The sequence below is a fragment of the Ostrinia nubilalis genome, chromosome 1 (genome assembly GCF_963855985.1).
Source record: "Ostrinia nubilalis chromosome 1, ilOstNubi1.1, whole genome shotgun sequence".
Classification (NCBI taxonomy): domain Eukaryota; kingdom Metazoa; phylum Arthropoda; class Insecta; order Lepidoptera; family Crambidae; genus Ostrinia; species Ostrinia nubilalis.
This window is the reverse complement of record NC_087088.1, coordinates 7,759,433-7,774,148: the sequence shown is the minus strand read 5'-3', so window position 1 is coordinate 7,774,148 and position 14,716 is coordinate 7,759,433. Positions and strand designations below refer to the sequence as shown.

Sequence of the window (14,716 nt, the reverse complement as noted above, 5' to 3'; positions counted from 1 at the left end):
CAACCGCACAAACTACAGGCGGAGCTACCAACATAATGCCTTATTTTCTGACAGTATTAGTGACGTTCGTAATAACTTATCGATTATCGATACTTTGCTAGGGTTGTAATTGCATATCGATATCTAGTATAGGAACCTTCAATATTTTAATGATTACTATTTTTATTTTATACTATGTGTAAGTAAAACGAAGTTTTGTAACGTAAATTATTTATTTCGAAATAAAATTGGTATATTACAATAAGTATTGAACATGACATAGCAGTTGTAGGCATGAGGAATTATTGAAAATTATAACAAAGTACAGAAATGATAATTTTGTAAACTTTTATTTTCACAACTTTTTCTAAGAAAAAATAGGATTTTTATTTATAAACATCTTTAATTTTCTTATCAGCTGATCGAACCTCAGCCCTAAGATTACTTTTCAATGCTTTGTTGCTGTGCTTTTTTACTTTTGTCAGCAAAATTGTTTTCACTTTTTATGAAGCTGTCATTAATGATTTTACAACTTTTTCTTAGAAAAAGGTAACTTAATATTTTAAACATCTTATCATAAATTTCTTTATTATGTTGTTGACATTTAAACCAACTAAAATTACAATTTGTACTCAACATTAAGAAAATGAATTTTCCAACATTTTCCATATATATCTGGTCGGCAATATGGTCATGATAAAATTGTTTAGCTTCATTTACGGTGGTACATAATTGAATTGTTGGATAAACGAGACTTTTTTTATCATGCCACCATTCGCGAAGAGATATATATGCATACAAATCATTGTCAACAGGAGTTTTCACGCTCAAACACTCTTCACAAATTAAACAAGAACTGTTCTGTAATAGTTTGGCAGCTAAATACCCGCTTACATATACTACTGGTTGGTTTTCAAGGCTACACAAATTTTCAATGGGCTGTTCTAAGTTTTCAGGGTCCGGGATAGACAACACAGGATAAAATTCAGTGTCTGTGGAATTTTGAACATTAATTTTTATTTCTGTTGCTTTTAAATTAGTTTTTAAAATGTCTTTATATTCCAGCATATGTTTATTGTTGTCTGCTTCACAATTAGCACTTCTGCTATGAGGCACTTTCAGCCCAGTAACCATGCTTGTTTTAAGCGCTGCAGTAAAGTGCGTGATAGTGGGATTTCTATTGGTTACACTGTGTTGCCTAATGATTCCAAATAAGTTTTCCAGAGAGTCTTGGTTAAACTGTCTAAGGTTCATATATTTAAACCCTTCATTCTTTAACTTATCCCAAATATCGTTTAAGGATTTGATAGATATTTGATATCCCTTTACGCATTTAACATTTTTTAGTATCGTGTTTTCTGCTGTTATAAATTTTATGGTTTTTAACTTATCAGTATAAAAGGTCCAAGACTCAATGTGATTACTTGATGTGGAAACATTTTCCCGGATCCCTTTCTTTACGTCATTTAAAGATGATGGACCATTTGTACAATCAAATAGTTTATCTAACTGTTCAATCACAAATGCTGTATCATTGCAATCAGAAACTTCTTTCCATGCCATCATTTTTAAAATAGCTGCCACGGTATTACTCAGAGCATGCGCAGCATACTTCACCCTCATCTTAGTTTTGAATGTTGAATTTACAATGGTACTATTCAGTTTTTTAAAATTTAAAAAATTTCTGTTGTGTTTTTCTGCAACTACCAAATGCCTCCATTGTGCAATTTTTCCATCGAAAGACATATTTCCACTTTTAAAGAAATTGTTTCGTAATGATTTGAACAAGTGAGGGATGTCATAGATTATAAAAATTTTGTCATTATTTACAGAGAAAAAGTTGCTATCTATGCCTTGTCCACAGTTTCTTTTTAACATGTTAAGAGCTCCTATATTTGTAGATCCCTGATCACAAACTGTTGTTAGAACCACAAATCCGATTTCTTTTAATTTTTTGATGATGTCCGATATAATTTTTGCCAGTTTTGCTGTTGATATTGTGCCTTCCACAAAATAGTGCGCAATATATTGTTTGTATTTATGTTTAGCACCCTGTATCATAAACACTAACGCATGGTCTGCAATTTTATTTTCTCGTCCCATGTTCTCGCCCTCTCCATAATCCACGTAGCCATCCACTTTATCAGCAATTTCGTTATAAATTATCCGTTTCTTTAACGCCATCTCGTCAAATATTAACGAGCAATATTTATTTTCCTTTGGCATACTTGATGCTTTTGCCTCTAACATATCAATTATATTTTTATTTATACCAGGCTCCATTGGTATATTTTTTAAAATCCTTTGGAGCGTTTTAGTGCTTGGTAGCGTAAACAGCTTTTGCATATAGCGGTATGCTTTAGGGGACCGTTTAAATATAGCCAAAGCATATATTTTGTTGGCTAAAGTCCACCTTTTTCCTTGTGACTTTTTTTTGTTATTCTGCACTACATCCTTTACTAACGATGTCAGCACTTCCGAATCTAACTTGTCTAAATTCACTCTTGACTTCGCTATATTCCTTATTGTTTTTTTTGCATTTTGTAACTGTCGCCAAAGCCTCTTCTCTTTAATTGTAAATGTTGATGAAGTGTCTGTAATAAAAACATATCCATTAGTAAAAAAACAACATTAAAGCAAATTGAATTGAAGATTGGTTAATTAATCAGCAATTTTACTTAGTTTTTTAAATTAGGTATGTTTTATCTTACCTTTCATTTCAATGTTTTTCTTAGGTCTTTTATAACTGTGGACTAATATTTCTGCCTGTGCATCTTGATGGCAAATGTTTTTATCATCTGAAATATTATAAATATGCTAATTAGTTTAAAATTTATTTAGTTGTTTTATGAAACATATTATTTCCAAATCAATCAATCATTATCAAGTTTTAAAAAAATGCAAAGACAGGATAATGATAGCTCTTCTCATAAAATATGAAGCGTGGGCCCACCTTCAATAACAATGACATAATATTAAATTAAAGGCATTTAGAGGTTTTAATGTTCTGCATTCTGGATGCGGTCTGCGGGTATGTCAAGACAATCTGTAAGTGGTCGTGATAAGGCAATCAGTCACGTGTGCTTTGCGTTCTTTGTTCGTATCCGCACGGTCAAATCGCATTAATATAAAATGTACAGAGACCTAGAATGTTGTACATATAAGTTCATTTTGACCTGACTGCAGACTGCAGAACGCATCCAGGGTGGCATTCTTTAGTTTGAGGGAAGGCATATTTTAGAAGGTAAATAATTAGTTTGTACACTTACCATGAGTAATTGGTTTATAGGTCATATGTTCTGGTGCATTGGAAGTAGAAGGAAGAGGTTCAAAAGTTGTTTTCGCAGAAATACCAGAATCTGGTATATCCACAGCTCCCAAACATGTTGAATTTAGTTGTTTGGTTGTAGTTGTAAGGGGAACTGAAAGCAGAAAATGAAATGTGAATTGGGTAATAAAATGTCATGTTCTTACCCAACTTTAGGGTACAATCAGTCTAGTACATGTCTTGCTCACATTAAAAATTACTAGCTTAAAAATATTATTAAACTAGCTGACCTGGCTAATTAATGTAGAATGCCTAAAATTTTTCAAATTGGTCCGGTAGTTTTTTTGAAGAATTTGTATTACACAAATTACTAAAGTCCCTCTAACTCAACACCTCATTCTAAGCTAAATTGTGTTACGAGTGGGTTTACTACAATATTCAAGCTGTGGGGTTCTAACCCGCACTTTAGGCTATCTTGGCTTCGAGTTACGGAGCCGATCAAATACAAACAAACAATTAAATATTTCCTTTTTATATTATTAGTATAATTTTAGATAAACATACCTCGTTCAACTGGATTTGACTTCTTTGGAATGCAATATGAATGATCATAAAGAACTGTAAAGGTCTGACGACTGTAGAGGTACGATCTGGTAAAGGTCGCGGTAAGAGCCTGGATGCGGGCAGCGCAGGACCGTTCATTGTGGAAAACCTTGGGGGAGGCCTTTGTCCAGCAGTGGACGTCATTTGGCTGAAACGAACGAAAGAACTGTAACAAAGTATAGATATAATTAATAATTGAAATTATATATTATTTATTGATAAGCATACAACACATGTTTGTGTTTACAAAGAAAGAACCTTGTTAAATTGCATTCGGTTGGTTTGTTTTGGAAACCAAAGAAAATTAATTAAGACATCTAAATAATTCAGAAAAATTGATAGATAGTAAATTACATTTAAAAAAAATAATTGAAGTCATCATCATACCTGTCTTGAGGTTTTCTTTATTGGAGTCTTTTACATGAAGAGGAAACTCTGTCAAAACTTCATCTGGCAAGATGGGATTGCTCAATTCCAGTGTTGGAATAGCTGAGTTCTTCAGCCGAGTTCCTTTGGCATTGAAGGATTCAGGAGTGAAGTGCCCACCACAAACAAACTTAAGTTGGTGTAACTTTTCAATAGGTACATATGCTAAGTCTTCTATGCCAGCATTTTTAACCCACATTCGACAACTGAAATAAGAAATACCTATTAGAAAAGAAAAAGAATAACAAACTGAAATTTATTCATCAACTAATTTCTTTTAGTATTGTTATGCAATGCATTTACAGAGTACGAAACAAAATACTGAAATTAAAAATTGGTTATGGTTATTTACTGTATGATTAAAAATATTAATCCCAGCCTTTAAGTTTACACAATCATTAAAATTATCTTGTAATAAATGAGTGTTATTAGAAACTTACCGGTCAGAATCCAGAGGAAACCTACTCAAAAGTAAGGGTGATCCACCACGACTTCGCCTCTTATTACAAATAACGCACTTCTTGTTGTTTCTACTCTCCATTATCAGTAGAAGCCTAAAATGAAATAGGTATTAATTAAACAAAGCCTATAATTTCTCTCCAACCAGTGTCAATGCCCTGGTTCATGCATTTACCAGTTTTGAAAGTACATTTACATTTTCATCACATAGGGTTGTTTTTAATGAAAAATAGATTTGTAATAGATCTAATATTTCAAGTAAGTAGATAACATACCCATTAAACAGAAAAGTAAATAAGAGTTTAAACTTCTGTAGAAGTTGAAACACAGCTTATTTAAAAGAGTCTCTATCTCACAAAAAACAAAACACTGAACAGCAAACTTTATCACGCCCGATACGGAAGAACTTAATCAACTCAACGTAAACGACAGAAAAGTTTATTTACAGTAATATTGCACCAAATCTGAGAAAATAACTTCACACGAATCAATTCGCCGGTTAAAAACTCAAACTCAATCATAGATAAGAATATGAACTCAATTGACAGACATTTTTTTTCATTTGTCAAACTAACAATACTACCAACATTAAGAACACTAACAATTATTTTTAGTATGGTGGTATTGATCCGCGGGTTCCCCTGCTATATTGAAATCAATCCAAAATGCACTTTATTGCTTAAGGGATAAGGTTGTATATCAATTGCTACATATAGAGACTAGTTTTTGTATGAGAAGTGTCTACCCACTGGACATGACATGACATATGACATCCACACAATTCGATGCTCTATAATCTGTTGTTTTCAACGAGCCATTGACTGTATAAATAATGAGATTGAGCACCCAATTTAAATACACGCAAGTCATGGTTTTATGCATGGGCCATGTTTAATGTATACATTTTTCACTTTAAATTACACTCACTGAACAAAAAATGAACATTACCGAGAAATTGTACATTGTAAACACGGATTGCAGAGGCATCATTTAATGAGGATCAGTACTGTTGTAGAAAATTCAATAAAACTAGTATCTACGTTAATCTTTAAGACATAAGAAAGATATATCTTTTTGAATTATCCAAATCGGACCATTACTTACGAAGATATTAAGTAATAAACATAGGCCGTTTTTGCCGCTAAAAGTCAACGTACGCAAGGCCGCGTGACGTCATTATATCAGAATCGAGCGTAGCCGGCGTACTATTGGGATGGAAAATATTTTTTTCCAGCTAAACTATCAGTTTTAGAAAAAAACTTTTGATAACATTTATTCATCAAAATAAAGTAACCTATCAACCAGTAATTTTAAAAAATAAAAATTGTGAAAAATAAGTATCGCTATGTCCAAAAACCACATTTTCATAGGATTCGATGCAATGCGGAGACGCGGTTGGGGTGAGTGTAACTTAATGATTGTTTGTATTGAACATAATAATACATAATATGATGCTAATACCAAGTTTCTGGCCTGGGGGGGGGGGGGATAAGTCATACCCAGCTTTAGCCTGGGGGGAGGGGCAAGCCTTACCTAGCTTCTGGCCTTGATGGGAGGGGGGGAGAGGCAAGTCATACCCAGTTTCTGGCCTGGGGGGGGGGGGTTAAATCATACCCAGCTTCTGGCCGAGGGGGAGTCATACCTAGCTTATGCTTATGGACTGGGGGAAGGGGCTAGCCTTACCCAGCTTCTGGCCTGGGGGGAGGGGGGGGGGGGGTCAAGTTATACCCAGTTTCTGGCCTGGGGGGGGGGTATGTAATACCCAGCTTCTGGCCGAGGGGGAGTCATACCCAGCTTATGCTTATGGGCTGGGGAGGGGCTAGCCTTACCCAGCTTCTGGCCTGGGGGAGGGGGGGAGGGTCAAGTCATACCCAGTTTCTGGCATGGGGGGGGGGGGTGTCATACCCAGCTTCTGGCCGAAGGGGAGTCATATCCAGCTTATGCTTATGGCCTGGGGGGAGGGGCAAGCCTTACCCAGCTTCTGGCCGAGGGGGAGGGGTCAAGTCATACCCAGTTTCGGGCGGGGGGGGGGGGGGGGGTAAATCATACCCAACTTCTGGCCGAGGGGGAAGTCAGGCCCAGCTTATGACCTGGGGAGAGGAGGGGGGCGGGGGAGTCATACCCAGCTTCTAAGCTAAAATTAAATAGATTTCCAGGAGCTGTCCTTTCCTGCACAGCTGGCCCGCCCATGGGAACGGCGAATAGATAGGTAGGTACGTAGGTTTAACTCAGAAAAACTAAATAACAGGTAGGTATTGCGTGTACATCGAAATGATCTTCATAGCAATGTCTTGTACCCTAGGCAGAGTGTATCTGCCTCAGCTATACCTTATTGTTAGAAGTAAATAAATTAATACTTAAACATTTTTATATTTTACTTGGAAGAAGATATGACTCTAACAACACTTATGAACACTTTATTTGAATAAATCGCCAAATATACCACCGCGGAGACCCCAATCGCGTCTCTGCGTTCCATTGAATCGTATGAGCGTATGGATTTTTTGCGTTATTTTTCACAATTTCTATTTATAAAAATTACCTATCGATAGCTTACTTTATTCTGATGAATAAATGTCATTACAAGTTTTTCTCTAAAACTGATAGTTTGGCTAGAAAAAAATATTTTCTATCCACGCAGTACGCCGGCAGCGTTCGGATCGGATATAATGACGTCATCGTCCCCGCGCCGGGCGGTCAGTGAACTTTTTTAGTAATTTGGCCATAACTTCGTCAATTTTTGTCGTAGAACAAAAATTTTTGGACTGTGTATTAAGGATTTCTTAGACCTATAAATCTGCATTCACAGCTAAAAATCGAAATGATCCTCATTCTGTATGATTCAGATTGGCTGGCAATGATTATGATTTGGCCATATTAAATTTTCCAAAGCATTGCTTTTTATAAAAAAAATACGTCATTCATTCATTCGTTCGACGAACTCACGTCAAAAATATAACCTACAAAAAACACATGTAATTTGTTTTAAAACTTATTTATTCAGTTGAATAAAATTTTATTTAATTCAGCCTCAACTGAATGCTTCTGCACTATCTACAAATTTTAGTTGTTTCATATAAAATATTATAAATCCGCTGTAATTGAATCACTATTACGTGCTCTGTGATTGAATCGAATAACGAAATTGGGAGTTATGGATTTATTTGTTATTAACAGGTATTATTCATGAATATTAAGTGATTATAAGGCTAATTAGCGATTATTCTTACTTATAACTATTTATTTCATAATCAGATATAGAGAGGATGAGGACAATAATATTGTCAACCAGGAAACAAAACATTTGGAGAAATTGAAAAAAGATATAGAAGAAAGAAGAAAATTGTATGCCAGCACACACACTTTAGATGTAAATGTAAAGTCTAGTAAACCATCAAGCGAAACAAAACAAAGCAATGTTGTTAAAGTTGTTGAGAAAGTTTTAAAAGATGAAATTCAGGTGCAAACTTCACCTATCGAAGTTGACCTGAAACCCCATAGGCAAGATAAAATAACACATGAATTTAAAGTATTAGGGGGAAACGATTTTGAACAGAAGCCCAAGGTAAGACTATAAATTCAATTAATAATAGGTACAAGAAATTATAGTAGTCATTTTAATAGGTAACATTTCTAATGTTGCTAACATATTTTTGTTGTATTTCCTACTGTTTTACCATATTTGTGAAAAATAAAAATAAGTAATTTTCTGTAGTTTTGAGAACAATAATATTTTTTTTAGGTTCATAGGATTTTACCATATTGGCTATCACATCCATATAGTGTGTCCAGGAACTTGCAAAATAAATTGCATGCCATTGCTGATCAGACTTGGTTACACAGTACCCTAAAATCAACTTTAGAAAGTGATGGTATATCCCATTTGTTTCCTGTTCAAGCCGAAGTAATTCCTTTCATTCTTCAAGAGCATGAGTTGCCACAACCTCTTTGGCCACATGATATCTGTGTTTCTGCACCTACAGGCAGTGGAAAAACATTATCTTTTGCAATCCCAATTATACAGGTAAGTGTCACATTGCCTAACATTCAATTCAATGAATAAAATTTTATTTCAACCGCACTTTGTGATTGACTTTACTTTTCTTGGCAGGTGTTGATGAAGGATGTAGGACATCATATCAGAGCCATGGTGGTATTGCCTGTACAAGAACTAGCTGCTCAAATTTTTAAAGTGTTTAAAAAATACTGCCAGAGAACTGGGTTAAAAGTGGCTTTGCTGAGTGGTTCCATCCCACTGCATCAAGAACAGCAACAGATTGTTCGTTATAGTGAGTAATTTTTGATATTAAATATGTAGGTACATAAAAATATACTGACCCCAATTCTTAGGCATAGTTCATTTAAATTTTATTAACTTTATTGGAGCTAACTATAACTTATTATGAACTTCTTGTTTCAGCTGAATCACATGGTTGGATCAGCGAAGTTGACATCATAGTCTGTACAGCTGGTCGCCTGGTGGAGCATATTCAAAACACCAATGGCTTCTCTCTGAAGCATTTAAAATTTTTAGTAATAGATGAAGCAGACAGAATCATGGAAAACATACAAAATGACTGGCTCTACCACATGGATAAACACATAAAATTAGAAAACGAGCTTTTGTCTGGAAAAGTACCAAACCTAAATTGGGACTGCCTCATACGACATAAAGCTCCTCCTCACAAGCTGCTATTTTCAGCTACTTTATCTCAAGATCCTGAAAAACTAGAACAGTGGGGATTATTCCAGCCCAAATTATTTTCAGCTGCACAAGTTAATAAATTTGAAGATGAAGATCACATAAGAAAGTATACAACTCCAGATGAGTTGAAAGAAAACTTTGTCGTTTGTAGTGCGGAACATAAACCCCTCTTACTTTACCATTTTCTGCTTGAAAAAGACTGGGACAAAGTGCTTTGTTTCACAAACGCAGCTCAGTCTGCTCATAGACTCACAGTACTTTTGAATACTTGGGGTAAGGGAAAAATTAAAGTTGCCGAGTTATCTGCTGCTTTAGATAGAACCACAAGAGATGATGTTTTAAGGAAATTCACCCAATCTGAAATAAATGTGTGAGTACAGTAATCATTAAAACAATTTAAAAACATCAAATAATAGAATTAATATTTTAAAAAGAAAGTTATTGCGTTTTATAAAATGTTGTAATGCTGCTTTTACACTGCGCGGAAATTAGCCAAGTTTAGTAAAAAAAACAGTGGGGTGGGGATGAAAAATGAATGAATTTCGTCCCCACTTCTCTGTTTTTTTTACTTGACTCGGCTAATTTCCGCATAGTGTAAATCCAGCATTACATTGTATTACATACCTACCTACACAAAGCGCCATCTATATTTTATTTAGTGCATGATTTGATCACCAATGAAGAAATTAATGTGAATTTTATTTTCAGTCTAATTGGAACAGATGCTTTGGCACGAGGGATTGATATTCCTGACTGTAATTATGTGATATCATATGACCCACCAAGAAATATAAAAACATACATACATCGCGTCGGCAGAACCGGTCGTGCGGGCCGCATAGGACATGCTGTCATAATGCTGTTACCCAACCAGACCAATTTATTTACGGTATTTACAGTTTTTTTAAATGTATTAAACTTTTCAATTTGTGGCACTACTTTTTTGATTTGTGGAAGTAATACCTACTATTTATAAAAATAAATGGCAACAGGTTAAAGATTTGTAGTTAAGCTATATTTTTATTTTATTGCAGGAGGTATTGAAATCTGGTGGAAAGTCTGAAATACCTGCAATGAATGTACATCCTGATGTATTTAGTAGATTAAATGGAAGTTACGAGAAGGCTATTGAAGAAACTAAAAATTTAATTAATTCTGAAATCCATCTCAAAGTTGAGAAATCAATTGAATTAAAAAGAGGATTTAAATCCAGAAAACGTAAGGCACAATAAAATTGTTTTTAATATGAGATTAATTGTTTATTTGTTCATTTATCCACCACATAAGTAGGTACTCCTGACGTATTTAAAAATTGCTGAGTGGAACCCCATCAGTAGCCGGTTGTTTCCAGTCGTCGCCACGAGCGTCATTCCCACTGGCAAGGGCTCGCGCGCTCGGGTGACTTGTCGCCGGCACTTTTTTGTCATCTTCATACATCTGTATGGAGGGTCAATAAGGCCTGGTTTCCACCAAGGCACAGTGGAGCAGAGCGGAGAAGTGTCATGTGGACTAATTTTTTCTATAGATTTCGACGGCGGCGGCGCGCGGCGTGGCGCGGAGCGGAGCAAAGAGGAGAAGTGTAAATAATGAAATCTGGTTGGTTATTTAAAACACTTTTCCGCTCTGCTCCACCTTAGTGGAAACCGAGCCTAGTTTCTGCCACTGTCAAGTTGCTACGTACGGGCCAGTACGGGCATCGGTTGCCAAAATAATGTGTTAAGTTGCCAGTTGGTGATGAATTTATATTGTTTTTCTTTATTCAGTAAACCACAGCTATTATTATTACAAACAGGTATTTTTAATGAATGAGATGAAAACATCCCATTGGAACTACCTACTGCTGAACTGATTTTGAAAATTATTTTACCAGTAGAAAGTCACCTTTGTTGCAAGTCCTATAGATTATTATCAACCCGAAGAAAAATCAACTTTCTGTGACAACGAACGCGGGCGAAGCCGCGGGTATGGTAAAAGCTATAATAGTACAAAATGAGAAGTCGGTCGTTCACCTGAATGTCTCCAACTTCCTCATTGGCCCTAGAGCAATTCCAAGTATACCATCAATAAAAGCCTAATTAGAGTCATCAAACCTCTCAGTCATTCAATTAGAGCCATTAGAACTTCATAACTATGAGTTGTTTTCTGTGTGTAAGCTGAGGACACGTGTCCCCAGCTGACACATCTGTATCTTCGTAAATATTTATGCTACGTTAATGTATTATACCTCAAAAATTACAGTCGAATCCAAATAGTAGGCTTTCCAATTTTCAAGACTTTAGCTCAAATGGTCATTCCACAAAAATATGTCAACTCTTAGTCCGCGCCACATTTCACATGGAATATTTGTTAATATTTTATTCCAAAATAGTTAAATAACAGCTCGCAATGTGTTTTATTCATCACCCATTTATATTTTTTAAAACTATTTTTAAAACATCTTAAATTCCTTTTCAATGACCTAAAACGTCATTCCCTAGACATGTCCGTACTCCAAAAGTTTGTGTCTTGGAACCCATATTTATAGAAACATCAATTTGATCCTTTGTTTTAATTAACGAATAATTTATTTAAATGTATATTACACCAAATTCTATTAATATTTTGCGGTTTCAATAAACAATAATTTGATTTTCTGTACTTGAAAAAGAGTCCACAGCTTTTAGCGTCATTCCCTCGCCACGCACTGGTTTTATAATTTTGCGCTTCAATATGTATTTAGAGTGAATGACATTTAGTTGAGTTTAAAGTACGATACGAAGTCATCCTCAGACCATACTGGCTTTGCGGCAGCCGTTTTTTGAATTAGTGCAAACGTGCCTGTTGTTGCGGAAACATGTGTTCATCCAGGAACTTCGTCAGTCCCTAGTTGAGTAGCTTTATTGATTACAATAGGAAATTGTATATAATTTAATCGTATTTACGTGTGGTTTTTCGAATATTTTCGGCACATCGTATAAAGCATCTTATAATATAAAGTTAATCTGCATTTGTGTTAAGTTTTACTCCAAATTGTCAGTCCCTAGACCGTCAGGCCCTAGCTTTAAACGGCGTTAGTGACTAAATTACTAGTGAGGGAATGACGTTTTTTATATAGTGATAATAACAAAACAACCACATTAAGGCTTGGTATTTCTGCCAAAGTAGGTATTTCGCGCTGTCAAAATCTGCGCGCGCAATACTTCGCCGAAGACAGCGCGCCAAAGAGCTCTTGCGGCTACACAGTATAGAAATACGCAGTTGGTTAGGTTAGGTTGACTTCCTTCCGTTCAAGCGTCATACTCACAGCACTTTCTAATACAAATCATATCCAAGTGATACAAAATAAAACAACTTTCAAAATTTTTGGGAATATATTTTAGAATCGAATAAAATTAAATATAGAATATAACTGCCAAAGTAAATACGGTTCAAAGAGGCGTGGCGTCACCCGACCTTCCGGAAGTTCCGCGCCGGCTAAAAGAATTTCAAGATTACGTCACCCGACCTATCGGTAGATCCTCGGGAGCTTGAGCGATTGGAAAAACATTTTATGATCAGTTACTCGTAGTAGCGATTATTTAGAGCTTGGATAATAAATTATAGTTGTTGCAATTCACAAAGCTTTGCATGTGGTTAATTACATTAATCAGTACACGCATCAATTTTGTTCAGTCTTTTTGTTTATTAATAAATAAAAATATCATACTAAAATTGCATACATATTTGTTTGTATTGGTCTGGGTGTTTTCTTTCCATAATTTATGTATAACGTATGTACGGGGCTCTGTATCGAAAATCACTATGCGCAATAAGCATCACACACGGTTACCTGGAGTGCATTACCGCAGCAAAAAGCTTGCCATCTTAAATGAACGGTAGAATATCGAGGTTTCGTCAGTACAGTTGCGAACAAAGGTGTTTGTGTAGTGTAGTTGAGTTGAGAGGTCAGATTATTGAAATAATAAAACGAACATTTTATTTCTTAAATACATTTTAAAAATAATTTACATTACAGATAACAATGAGAGGATGACATTGCAAGGTGGTGCCAGTCCAGTCTTAAATCCGTTGATATATGCTGCATCTGCCATGTTTTTGGCTAAAAGATTCTTCTATCTTGCAGTTTAGACTTTTATTACAGACCTCAGACAGTATTTTTGGAAAACTTTTACGCATGGTGGAGGAAGGGACGCTCTAGAGACTCAAGTCTAGAAGGAGTCACATGAACTCCAAGTTTTAAATCCGTTGACATCTGCTGCATCTGCCATCTTTTTGGTTAGAAGATTCTTCCATCTTGCAGCGTAGACCTTTAGCTACAGACCTTAGACAGTATTTTTGTGAAAATTCTTACGCATGGTGGAGGAAGGGACGCTCTAGACACTCAAGTCTACAAGGAGTCACATGCACTCCAGTTTTAAATCCGTTGACATCTGCTGCATCTGCCATCTTTTTGGCTAGAAGATTCTTCTATCTTGCAGCTTAGACCTTTAGCTACAGACCTTAGACAGTATTTTTGTGAAAATTCTTACGCATGGTGGAGGAAGGGACGCTCTAGAGACTCAAGTCTACAAGGAGTCATATGAACTCCAGTTTTAAATCCGTTGACATCTGCTGCATCTGCAATCTTTTTGGCTAGAAGATTCTTCTATCTTACAGCTTAGACCTTTAGCTACAGACCTTAGACAGTATTTTTTATTATTTATTTGTGTCAGTGTGCTCTTCTAAAGAGTGTAAGACGATTGTATGTAAGGACTATTAAAATGTAATTTTAACTCATTGGTTTTGTCTCATATTTGAGGAATGTACTATGTATCATGAGTAGAGTCTTCGTTTAAAAGGATGCGAACGATTTAAATTTCAATAGGTAGACAAAATTGATAATTTTTAATTATCAAAAATTTAAGCTTTCTCCAGTAACACTGATATTATTATACTGTGTGGCAACACTACCGCTAACAGCTGATTTGAACTTGTCCCAATTTATTTACTGATTTTTATTTAATTTAATATCATAAAAGGTCTCTAAACTCATCACTGTTACTGTTTTATGTAATTATAAGTGAAATAACGTTTAAATCTGTGTATTGCATTGTGTTTATAGTGAAAATTGTGCAAATACTTAGGACCGATTTGACAGTGCAATTACGAAAATATTACGTTGGATTTTGTTAACATTGTTCTATCTTTCGAAACAGGTACCTATTTGTTTTATATTTACAACAGTAGTGCATATTTTAGAAACGAAATAGGTACTATTATTGTGACCTTATACTGTCACCCGCGTAAGAGGTTATATT

The 14,716-nt window shown here is 35.3% G+C and overlaps 1 protein-coding gene and 1 long non-coding RNA gene across 2 annotated transcripts; one reads left to right on the top strand and one right to left on the bottom strand.

The window, feature by feature from the left end:
* Nucleotides 1-234: 234 nt before the first annotated feature.
* On the bottom strand, nt 235-5,249 carry LOC135075437 (uncharacterized). Its single transcript, XR_010258024.1, has 6 exons — nt 4,717-5,249; nt 4,238-4,482; nt 3,812-3,865; nt 3,249-3,401; nt 2,691-2,777; nt 235-2,573 (listed from the first exon to the last, which is right to left on the bottom strand). It is a non-coding gene; the product is annotated as an uncharacterized LOC135075437 (long non-coding RNA).
* Nucleotides 5,250-7,675: 2,426 nt separating this feature from the next.
* On the top strand, nt 7,676-10,691 carry LOC135088487 (probable ATP-dependent RNA helicase Dbp73D). The gene is made up of 7 exons (XM_063983315.1): nt 7,676-7,912; nt 7,991-8,300; nt 8,478-8,759; nt 8,847-9,024; nt 9,156-9,810; nt 10,149-10,329; nt 10,475-10,691. Exons 1-7 carry the CDS (start codon nt 7,890-7,892, stop codon nt 10,670-10,672), a joined length of 1,827 nt encoding a protein of 608 aa, XP_063839385.1. The 5' UTR covers nt 7,676-7,889; the 3' UTR covers nt 10,673-10,691.
* Nucleotides 10,692-14,716: the final 4,025 nt, after the last annotated feature.

Coding starts and splice junctions, on each gene's coding strand:
- LOC135088487 (XM_063983315.1), top strand. CDS start 7,890: ATGGATTTATTTGTTATTAACAG. Junction 8,301..8,477: donor ATTTTGAACAGAAGCCCAAG/GTAAGACTATAA, acceptor TATTTTTTTTAG/GTTCATAGGATTTTACCATA. Junction 9,811..10,148: donor ACCCAATCTGAAATAAATGT/GTGAGTACAGTA, acceptor TTTTATTTTCAG/TCTAATTGGAACAGATGCTT.